The 10,978-nt window shown below is 44.5% G+C and overlaps 1 protein-coding gene and 1 non-coding gene across 4 annotated transcripts; both read right to left on the bottom strand.

Annotated features, from left to right (window-relative positions):
- Nucleotides 1–275: 275 nt before the first annotated feature.
- EIF5 (eukaryotic translation initiation factor 5) lies at nt 276–8,015 on the bottom strand. 3 transcript variants are annotated; one of them, XM_074908709.1, is made up of 12 exons: nt 7,942–8,015; nt 7,579–7,771; nt 5,322–5,601; nt 4,967–5,048; nt 4,577–4,749; nt 4,134–4,245; nt 3,330–3,469; nt 2,622–2,780; nt 2,272–2,433; nt 1,836–2,000; nt 1,440–1,574; nt 276–675 (listed from the first exon to the last, which is right to left on the bottom strand). In XM_074908709.1, the coding sequence occupies exons 3-12, from the start codon at nt 5,391–5,393 to the stop codon at nt 583–585; spliced, it is 1,293 nt and encodes a 430-aa protein (XP_074764810.1). In that variant the 5' UTR covers nt 5,394–5,601; nt 7,579–7,771; nt 7,942–8,015; the 3' UTR covers nt 276–582. The 3 variants fall into 3 exon arrangements, with proteins under 3 accessions (XP_074764810.1, XP_074764811.1, XP_074764812.1); XM_074908710.1 differs by lacking the exons at nt 7,579–7,771; nt 7,942–8,015 and adding an exon at nt 6,717–7,092; XM_074908711.1 differs by lacking the exons at nt 7,579–7,771; nt 7,942–8,015 and adding an exon at nt 6,132–6,151.
- Nucleotides 3,679–3,802, bottom strand: LOC141962241 (small nucleolar RNA SNORA28). Its single transcript, XR_012633899.1, has one exon. It is a non-coding gene; the product is annotated as a small nucleolar RNA SNORA28 (small nucleolar RNA).
- Nucleotides 8,016–10,978: the final 2,963 nt, after the last annotated feature.

The raw sequence follows: 10,978 nt of genomic DNA, 5'->3' as shown, positions 1-10,978 counted from the left end.
TGTGAAAGTTGTTAAAAAAAAGCCTGCAAGGATCCTAACCCAGACACTTGCCTTCTGCATTTGGCAGCTGGCACCCATACACTGTAGATTACCCAACACCTGCTTCTTGCTCAGGCCTCCAAATCTCCAATATGTCAACAGCCTCTAAGCTAAGGATTTTTCTTTTCCCCGTCTCACTGAAGACATTCTTGTAATTCTGTTTCAAACTTTGCACATTTCGTGAAGTTGTGTGAATACTTACTTGGAAAAGAAATAAGGGGGTTCAGAGTCACAAGTGAAGATTGACCAAAATCAAATCCTTTATTTCCACAACTGTATAAATGTGCTCCAAGTATGTGTCCAACACAAGTTAGAAAAACAAAACAGAACATGCCAGTTGCAAACTAGATCAGTTCACTGACGTGCTGACTCCTTGGTATTAGGCTTAGTTACACAAGACCAGTCACAGTAAAAAGAAACATTTTAGAGTACAAAGAGTAGCAGGATGTTAAGCCATTTCAGCTTGTGCACATACAAGTCACACTTCTGGCAGAAAATGCAGAGAAGTTTGCATTTTTATGCAGGAAGCTATGTTGCATCAGTTTAAATGGCATCAATATCAATATCGTCATCTTTATTGTTTGCAGGCTTCACAGTTTCAACTTTAGGTACACTGGCAGTTGTAGAGTACACCACCTGGGGAGAGACAAGACACTTTTACTACAGCACCTACTCGCCATTAAGCACAGTAATAATTTTAACAGCAGGAGCTGCAACACCTGCCCCGCTCAACAGCCCTTCCTCTCTCCCATCTAGTGTCATGAGCTGCATAACCCACTGCTCCATCTTCTGAAATGCGCTGCACAGCAGCTTCCAGTACAAGAACTGTACAGGAAACCCAAGGTCAGGTGTGCTGAAACTGCAACTATACCTTAACATCAGTCTCTAGAAGGCAGAGGCACACGTATGTGCCTCTAAGAAGGTTCTCATAGCCAGAAAAAAAACCCACATGCAAAAGAAGTCCCAGTCCCAGTCTGGAGTGTGGCTAACATTTTACCTAGGCCTAAATGTGAGAACAGCCACTTTTTTCAGCTTCTCCAACAAATGTACACCCCCACCAACTCTTAAAACACGAGCCTTTACATCGATATCTCTTGTCATTCTTCCACTACATGAACCACTACTGTGCAACAGACCATTTGTACCGTTCCACAATAATAGTCTTTGGCTATTAAGATGCACCTGTACTATTACAAAAGTGATCTTACATAGACAAGCACCTGTGTGGCAAGAACACTCTGACAAAGCATCAGAAACAAGGTGGTTCCTCCAGTTCCCAATGCACAGTAATGCATGAAGCAAGGTATTTTAGAGTGCACCACGATAAACTACAAGACTTACATATCGAGGGACAGTGCAACCTTGGAGATAATTATTTACAGAAAGTGAGTCTTTCCTACCTCTATGTTTTCATCTTCATCCTCTTCTTCATTACCGGAAGATTCTTCTTCAGCTTCCTTCAGCCATGTGATAAATGGTTCTGCTTTGACACGGATTTCTTTGGCAAGCTCCTTTGAAACGTATTTCTTTGAGGACTGGAAGACAGTAATACACAGACCCTGCTTGAACACTGAAGGACTGTACATCAGATTACACCCGAATACATAAAGAGCTTACTTAGAACTCTAATCTCATCCCGCTGCCTTGAACAGCCCATTTCTGAAAAAGGATGTTTCTCCCAGATAACTTCTCTCAAGTTAGAGACATCTGCCCAAGCTATTAGACCAGAACAGAGAAGCCAGATGCAGTGTACTACACACAGGTCCTTAGCCAATACATGAAATACTACCCCTTACCTTTTCTGCCCAGCCAAGGATGACTTCTTCTTCCAGAAGATCTGCATCATACATTTCTTTCAAAATATGTGGTATTTTGGAAATAAGCTGAGACTGATGCATGGCTACCACACACTCAAAGCCATGGAGAAGGTACCTCTGAGCCTTCTTATTATTGTGGCAGAACTGTAATTGTGAGAAAAGTAAAAGCAATTAAATTACCTTTTTTCTCCTCTCTAGGAAGAGCTGCGGCTTCTGCTCGCAACTCAATGAGATGACAAAACTTGTAACAGCTCATACTATCCCTCCCAGCAGCTCTCCCTAGCTAAGGAAGGGTTAAAACAAATGACAAGAAGCCATCTTCCCCACAGTAACAAACAATCCAGAACTGCATCAAGCAGTTGCTACAAAAAGCCAACCCAACAGTTACGCTGTGTGCAAAAGAAGAACGGCTTACACGAAGGAAGTGACGCCTGTATTTCCTTATCTGTTCACGAATCTTTTCATCAAAAAGGACTTCAGTGAGAACTAGTGGGCCCATAGCCTTTACATCCAGTCTCTCTGCTTCTGCTACAATGTCTTTGTCAGAAGTATCAATGACGCCTTCTTCCTTCTTTTTCTATAAAAACAGAAACAGAAATGCTTTAAGGCTCCTGAGGTCTGTCTCAGTGCTCCATTGCACTGCTTCCTTCCCCACCACTGGTGGAACCAGTGCTTTGGCAGCTTAAGGAGCTTGCTCTCAGTCTCCTCACCAACATTTTATACAGCTCTAGCACAGTGGCTATCAAGAAACCAGAGAATATTCACCTTCACAAAATCAAATAGTATGTTGACTCTCTCCTCCACTGTTCTTTCCAGGTCTTCACTAAGTGTGAGGTTCTTTGCATGGTCACTAATTTCATCCATTCTACGCCTCTGGGCTTCTTCTGTGGTGTCTTCACCCCAGTCATCATCATCTTCCTCCTCCTAAAAAAAAAAAAAAAAAAAAACAACCACCCACCACCAAACCAACAGGTTTATACAATGTTACTACAAAGTTAGCAATATGCAAGTGTTGTTTCTAGATCAAGATCTGAGAGCATTTTTATAAACAGATGCTTTTGAATTTTCCCTAAAAGGCGTACACTACAATTTAGAAGCCAAAGATGATGGAAAAAGCATAGATGTAGGGAAGGAGTAATGGAAGCTAGACTGAATTTGCAGCCACCTGTAGGGTTACCTGAACTGCAGTTTTACCACTTCAGTAAAACTCTCAAGACTCTCTTTTTCAGGGACCTTGATTATTATAAAGGGTATGCACCTTCCACTTAGTAAGGAGCACAAACAGTGTTACCGAAGAGTTGATAAAGCTGCTCTAGAGGAGACACAGGGACACTTTTATTCCAGCAGTGAGGTTCCGGATACTGTTAAGAACTCTTGGTGCAATGTTAACTTTCACAGAACACCAGTGATTCAAGTTTTAAATCGGAACAAACCACCACACCTTCCCATCTCCCCACATTCCCTTCTACTTACCACAACCTGTGGAGGAGTAATCTCCTCTGGTGGTGGGGGTGGAAGTGTCTCATTGCTGGACACAGAACCATTCTCTTTGTCCTTTCCTTTTCTGTTCTTCTTATCCTTTTCTTTCTTTCCTGTACCAGTGTCACCACTTTCTGCAATTGAATATTAACGTTTTATTCTATGATCTACAGAAAGCTAAAAGAAGTCCCAGCACCTCTGCCAAATCCCCAAGTGGTTTGGATGCTTTTATTAGCAGCAAGTTCTGTACAGTACCCATCAGTGGATACATTCAGGGTAGATGTACACCTACTGGGGAAACCCTTGGTTCCAGGCAAAGTCTTGTTTCTCATCAAGACTTAAGGTTGTCCAAGTCTATATAACAGGTGACCTCACAAAGCAGAGACCCCTGGAATAGGTTAGACTTTTCTACTCTAGCAAGCTTAAATTGCAGCAGGCAACTAGATGCTTACTACAGAGTGTTGCTTGCACAGAACAAGTACATTAGTCAGCATTTACTATACTGCTTTTAATTCCTACCCTTCAAGATGACAAATGCATAACTGCACTGGAGCTCCTGCTGACTAGCTTTCCTCCTATTCAGTTTTGTCCTGCATAGGCCAATCCAACTCTTCAAATACTTCTTGGGGGGAAGGATACAGGATCACAAGGGAAAAGATTGCTCGTATTTAAACTATGCTGACCCACAAGCATATTCTGGGAGTATGCTGGAGCCTTTTACACTTTAATTAAATGGGAGTTATTTGTTTTTCTTAACTGAGTTCTCTTCACCCCCACCAAATAAGTACACACACTTACCAGGTGGGTTTTTGAGAATGAACGTGCAGAGTTTATGGTTTGTGTCAAGCATGCCTCGATAGCCACAGGCTTTGCAAGAGTTACCTATAGTTTGTTTCTTAGGATTGACATGCTGTAAAAAGAACAACCTCCAGTTAATATACCACTTAGAGAACAACCACACATTAAAGCCTAAACCTGATGTTTACATTATCATCTGCACAGGATTAAGCCAGAAGTTAAATATTTTTTATCACCCCCAACTGATGAGGTTTAGAAGTAGCCATTTAGCTCAAGTGTTTTGAACTGTTATAAATGTAAAGCCTTCCCGAAGGGGTGTGGGGGTGTACACTGGATTTTCTTTTCACAGATATTCAAGTCATCTATTAAGTTCCCACCACTTCCATAAACATCTGATGAAGTGTTCCATAGCGCTACCATTAATACAGATGGCAAGCACTCACCAGATCAGTTTCGGGATTCTCACACTCAGGACAGAGAACAAATTTTTTAATGAATCCATCCAACATGTCTTGCAGCTTATTCGCCTCATGAGATCCATTGACAATGTAACGGTCATTCTTAACATCAAACTGGGTCTGTGCTCCCAGCTCACAACCAAAAAATTTGGTAGGATCTGTAAAAGCAAAGTATAATAACCACCACTGCCCTTGTATCTTTATTGGGATTTTTAATATCAAGTAAATATGTCATTGCTTCTTTCTGTTTATTATTCATCCTGCAATAATTCCTACAAATCATTAAAGAATGGTATTAATGCTGTATTAGCTACTCAGTGCTAAAACTTCCAACAAAAGCATTAAAAAAATGCTGTGTCATTCCAGAGTACTTACACGTTGGAGGCCGATTAAGCGCCTTTGCAACGTCAACCATGTTGACTATAACCGTCTTTATTCCATTTCCTTTGCCCTCCACCTAAAGGAGAAAAAAAAAAAAAAAGGTGCTTTTTAAGATTAAGTGACTGCAACAGCCAAAGCCAGTATACATTCCCCATGTCACTACATCGAAGTTCTGCATTTAAGTGTTGTCTTAGAGCTAAGGTGCACTTAGTCTGGACAGAAAGGAGCAGACACCCTCCTTGCCCTGACTTGCTAATTTAATTATCATTACCTCACACCTCTCCTTCCTCTATCAGGAGAGCGAGTGGTTTGAAACTACCTACTTACCACTGAAAGTTCTTAAAGTTACCTTGGCAATCAGACGGGGCATTTTGTAGCGATAGAACTGATCTGAAACACTGCGGTTGACGTTGACAGACATTTTGCCTTATTAGTAGCTTTATCAATAAGATGAAGAGATCTTTGATTGCAGTTTTTTGGTATCTTCTGTCTGGAGAAGACGGGATGACATAAACGACTGCAAGAGTTCTCGGTCTCTGACATGAAAAAATTTTCGCCACTGAGGCTGTAAGGTTCTTGCTTGTATGCTATGTTTCCCCAATACAGGTACCAGTGGCTGCGCAACAGCTCTGCAAGTGTTAACAAACAGAAAAGAAATTAAGTTTATCTTAATGTGCACCAATCACTACAGAGCTATACAAGGGACTACATTTAAGGTAAAAATTGGAAAAAACAACACCCATTCTTTACGCTACAGCTTTCTTCAACTTGTGGAACTGAAAACAATAGCCTTGAACTGTACTAAGTAACTTTTCCTCAACTATGCTAGAAATTTCCACCCTCTTTGTTCCTACTACCCAAAAGCCACCGACAGGTTAAGATACTTTTCTGTACAATTAACTCCCGGAGGAGTGATGTGATCAAGAAGGCAGGGAAAGGAACACTGATGTATTATGGAGACCAAGGGCTCCTGCACCGAGAGGGTCATGTGATACGTTTCAGGCTGCAGAAAGCAGGAGAAGGATCTGGAAAACAGTTTCGAACTCCACATCATAGCATGAACCTATCACACAAACCAAAGCCTGTCAGAATATTTAGAAATATCAGTAAGATGAAGCAGCAGCAATCTGTAGCCCAACATAATTTTTATATGGCTTACCAGTTTTTTGGATCGGAGTGGAAAAGAGATGAAAATTATGTAATTCTCCCTCTCACTTATGGATTCTCATAGCAGCTTCTGTTGAGTTTTGACTTAACAATAAGCCTGATACAAGTCTGACATAAGTTGCTTCACTGTAGAAAGCCTAGCAATGCAGAGGTACAGAGCAGTGCAGCAGCTTTTCCAGCTGATTATTTTCTTAGGGAAGGGGGGAGGGGGAGGAAGGGGAAGGAGGATGAATCCTATTATTAAAGTTGCCTTAAGCAGTATTTACATATTTAAATTAACATGTGCCCCTATAATCAGATCTAGGAGTACTTAAGCCATAACCGGTTGACTACACAGGCAACCCTGACTACAGCACGGCTATTCTGACACGTCATCATGTTGTTATCATTAATGACAGAAGCACTGACACATTAAAATAGCCTTCTGAGTATTTATGCAGAAGAGCACGCCTGTACGTTCCACACTGTCCGAGTCCCTCCAGTCAGGCTTACAACACGGAGCGAGCAGATCTGTACGCGCCTTGTGTTCTACATTAGCCTAGATGCAGTTTTGTCTTTCCCCAAGCACAAACCTCACCGGGGACTTTGTCTTTCAAGCACGAGGCTTTCTTCCCAAAGATGTCTGAAACGAGCCACCATGGGACCTGGCCACACGCTTTGCAGCAGCACTGAGGAAGCGGATATCTCGGTGACTGAGCATGAGCTCGCAGACAAAACGTGCGGTTTCCCCTCCTTCAAGATTACAGCTTTTGTCTGCTGTAGACTAAAGCTCCCTCTCCTGGTCCCTAGGACACCTCATCCAAAGCACCACCCCCCCCCCATATGCTATGCACAGAGGAAAAAGCGGGAAGGCAGATCGAGTCGCTGCTTCAAAGCGCCGTTTCCCCGCCCCGCTCAGCCCTGTGATGAGTCATAAATGCAGCAATTAGCACTGACTCAGCCCTGGAAGGGATGGGGGAAGTCACCTCCAGCCACGCATGCGCTCTCCGGCCGCCAGAGGGGAAGGCTCCGCGCCCCCACGCCCGGCTCCCCCCCGAGGAGGCGCAGCCCCCCCCCGCGGCGGGTTGGTAACTGCGCCACAGCCGCCCGCGCCGCGCGCCCCCTCCCCGCCCACCCACCGCACGGGCAGGCGCGGCCCCGGCCGCCGCCATCTTGTCTCGTCGCATGGCGGTGGTGGGGAAGGGGAAAAAAATAATTTAAAAAACCCCCCACAGCAAAGGGGTGCAACTCAAGCTTTAACGTAGGGTTTTTTTCCTCCGGTCGCTTCTCTTTCCTCTCCCATTAAGGTTCCGCACACTGAATTACACTAAACGTCTCCCCCTACCCACCGCCTCAGCCCAGCCCAAGGCGCCCGCCCGCTCCCTTCACCTTCCCAGGACTCAAAGCCTCCCCTCCAGCCTAGCTGTCCTTATCCGCCCTAGCCCAGTGCTAATACTCACCGTTTTCGTCCAATAAAGACATAAACCCAACGCTGCTCGCCCCGGGCTGCGACGAAGCCGAGTCTGCGAAAAGAATAGGGCCGTGGGGGCGCTTATATCCAGACGGAGGGGGAGGCGGAGGCGGACGCCGCAGCCTCCGGGTCCCGGCGTCCTGGGGCGGGCAGTATCAGCAGGGACAGCAGTGCCGGGCAATCTGCGGGCAAAACACAATCAGGTGCATCGTTAGTGGTGACACCTGTGAGGAGAGGGAGGAGGAGGAGGGGGGAGAAAAGGGAAGGGGGGAGGGAGAGGCGGCGGCCGGCGCGCAGCGCAGGCAGAAAGGGGCGGCTGATGGGACCCCGGCAATGGCTGCCCCGTACTCACCTCTAGAATGTTCTCGCTCTGACTGAACAACGCCAAAGCTGGGATCAATCAGCCAGCGGTGTGCCCCACCCCCCCAGCCTCCCCATTGGCTCGCAGCTCCCCTTGGGGTGAAGCTATTGGCTGAAGGCTCGCTGTCCCCCTCACCCACTGGCGGCCACCGCCATCAATCAAAACACCCCCGGCTTCGCGTCCCTCCCCCTCTGCCCTCCCCCCGCCAGTGTCCCGAAGGACATCGCGTCTACATCGGCCGAGTCTCGCGGGAGCGTGCGGGACGGGGCGGGAGGGGCGGCAGCGGGCGAGGGCTGAGGCCGTGGGGCAGGGCCCGGGGCGGCGGCTGCGGGCTCACAGCGCTCCTCACGGGGCTTTGAGCGTTGCTCGACCTCCCTTTCCCTCCATCCTTCTTCTTTCCTTCCTCCCTGCTGCCTGTGCCGAGAGACTCCTCCCGTCCCCGTTTTGCTGCGGTCAGCGCCGCTTCGCGCCCTGCGGGAGTGAGGGGCCCCTGGGCGTCCCCTGAGGGCTGCCGGCCGTCCCCAGCCCCGCCCGAGTCCCGCGCCCCGCCATCGCTCTCCCGCCGCAGGCAGCGCGGAGCCGGCCCGGGGGGGCGGCGAGAGGCGTGCGGGGCCCTGCGGAGGAATGAAAGCTTGGGTGGGTTGCGACTCGTAATAGACCAGCGATGACAGAATGCTGGACATCACAGCAACTGCAAATTTTAAATCACTTAAGAATTTAAATTGCTTTTAATTAGAAAGAATGTAAAGCAATTAAGTTGCTGAATAAGTTGTGTTTTTCCTGTATAGCCCGCATTCAGGGTGCGGGAAGGAGCCTATTATTCAACTTTGGTGTCATAAAGACAGCTGTGGGTAGCTCTGGGTACTTGGGCTGCCTTACAAAGGGTGATACAATTGCTATTTGCATATACTCTATTCATGTAAAATGTTACCAGCCCTCCTTAGCTAATTTGGGACACTGGATGAAACACCTGTTGGGATTTACATTCGCCTAAAAAGCAGAAAACTTTGGCCCTTTCTTCCCTATGCTCTATTCTTTCCCATTTTCTTCTCTATCTTCGCTCTTCCAGCATCACAGGCATTGCTGTTTTCGACATTTTAGAATGTGCATAATGTTCAAGTGGCAAAGCACCTTTTTTGACTTTATCGATTGAGTGATAAACCAACTCTTTCACCCCTATAAATACTTCCCAGCAGAACAATACTTCTCAGTTCCTGTCACTGTCTTACTGAATAATGTTGGGAAGCTTCTTGATGGGTATGTGGGTGTATGTATAGAGGAAAAGAGAGGGAACAAAGATAAAACTAGTAGTGACATTAAATAATGTCATATAGTCTAAATCTCTTCCTGTCTGAACTTAGTTTTGAAACATAGGCTTCCCGGCTGACTTTGATAACACATTGATGTGGTCACAGAATCATGTAGCTGGAAAGGACCTATAAGATTATTGAGTTCAACTGTTAAAGGGAGTACCCCTCCTGTTGAACCTTCAAGTACATCTTGAACATTTGTGTTGTGCAAAAGAACTGCATAAAAATATGAAGGTGACTGATAAATGAGGTTTTCTTATAAATCATAAAAGCTGGCCTATCATTATGAGCATTTCCAATGACACGCAATAATGAAAATCTTGTTCATTCAGGTAGAGCAACAAGAGATAAATCTTGGTGCTTTCTAACAAGACCCCGCTCCATGATGGCTGCTGCCCTAGTTATATGTCTCTTTTCAGCGTATGGAATAGCAAGTTTCTGTAGCCAGGAAACCATCCTGTAAAACATCATGTGAGTCTGTCTTGGACTTCACTATCTGCATTTGGAGAAGTTAAAAAACCTTCAGGATGTGTTAAATGTCTCCTTGATAAATAGAGAGCAACACTTTTTAAACATGGGAAAGAGAGTTCGGGCAAAATAAGGAAGCATCCTCAAAATATATGAGACTTGGTGGTTACCATGAGGGGAAAAAATCATAAAAATATGGGAGTCAAGAAAAGCACAGCAGGAACTCCTTTGCTGTGAAAATATGTGACATGTAGGACTTGCTAAATGCCTCCTGTCTGTGGTTTTAGTTGCATGCTAAAACACCTATGAGGTTAATAAATTATGAGTGTTAAAGCATGCTGCTGCCAACACCACTGTATTGAGCAGCAAAAGGGAAACAAGACCCTGGATTTGGTGCTGTTTGACATAATGAATACTGAACAGTTATGATTAGTAGAATCAAGAATAATTTTTTTATATAGTATATGAATCATTAAGTTAAAGAGTTACCTTTTAAGATAGTTTCCTTCTGCAAAAAGCAGGTCCCATCCAGATAAACTCATATGACTCCTGGACTATACAAAACAGATTGAAACTGTGGCTTATTGTCATCTTGGTGCCTAGTTGATTTTTTTCTCACCAGAACAATTAATTAATATTAAATGTTGGTTCCCAAATATTTTTACTGAATCTTCATAGTTTGTTCATTTTAGTATTTCATGGCTTGGTGAGACAGAAAAATATTTTCTCTCCTCCCTCTTGAAAATGTCATCGTTTCATGAATCCTGAAGTTCATAGTTCACATTACTTGTGTGGCCTTCAAAATACAGACCACTTGTGTGCTTTGCATTTCATTAGTAGAAATTAAGAAAGTTTTCTGTATACTTTTGTAGTTAAGACACTTTAAATGGCATTATTTAGTCAGGTTTTGGAAGTGGTTTCATGTCTGAGAGTGGTAAATTTTCTGCAGTGGACTTCAGGGTGCATTTCCTTATCACAGGAATGCTTTATTATTGCTCAATTCAACCTTAACAGTTCAAGTTTGTTCTATGTTGCCTTTGTCAGTTTTTATTAAAAATAACAAAGAGTAAACGCCTGTGATAATGGAGCAAAATCAAAATTCTATTGGAAATCTTAATATAGGTCTAGAATTAAGATTTAAATCTTCAAAAATGGGCATTGTAGTCATGTGTGTTTATATTCTCTGATAGACCACACTGTCCTGTCTGCGGTTTATTCTTCAGCAAGTTTGTCATTTATCAGTGATGTGG

This window comes from Athene noctua, chromosome 6 (assembly GCF_965140245.1).
Source record: "Athene noctua chromosome 6, bAthNoc1.hap1.1, whole genome shotgun sequence".
NCBI classification, from domain to species: Eukaryota; Metazoa; Chordata; class Aves; order Strigiformes; family Strigidae; genus Athene; species Athene noctua.
The sequence above is the reverse complement of the archived record's forward strand: the minus strand, read 5'-3'. Positions and strand labels throughout refer to the sequence as shown.

Bases quoted from the DNA above. Each gene is read 5' to 3' on its own strand.
- EIF5 (XM_074908709.1), bottom strand. From the start codon at position 5,393: ATGTCTGTCAACGTCAACCGCAGTGTTTCAGATCAGTTCTATCGCTAC. The intron at 4,246-4,576 runs GTGAGTGCTTGC...TTCTTTTTACAG, and splicing joins AGAATCCCGAAACTGATCTG to CATGTCAATCCTAAGAAACA. The intron at 3,470-4,133 runs GTAAGTGTGTGT...ATTCAATTGCAG, and splicing joins CATTCTCAAAAACCCACCTG to AAAGTGGTGACACTGGTACA.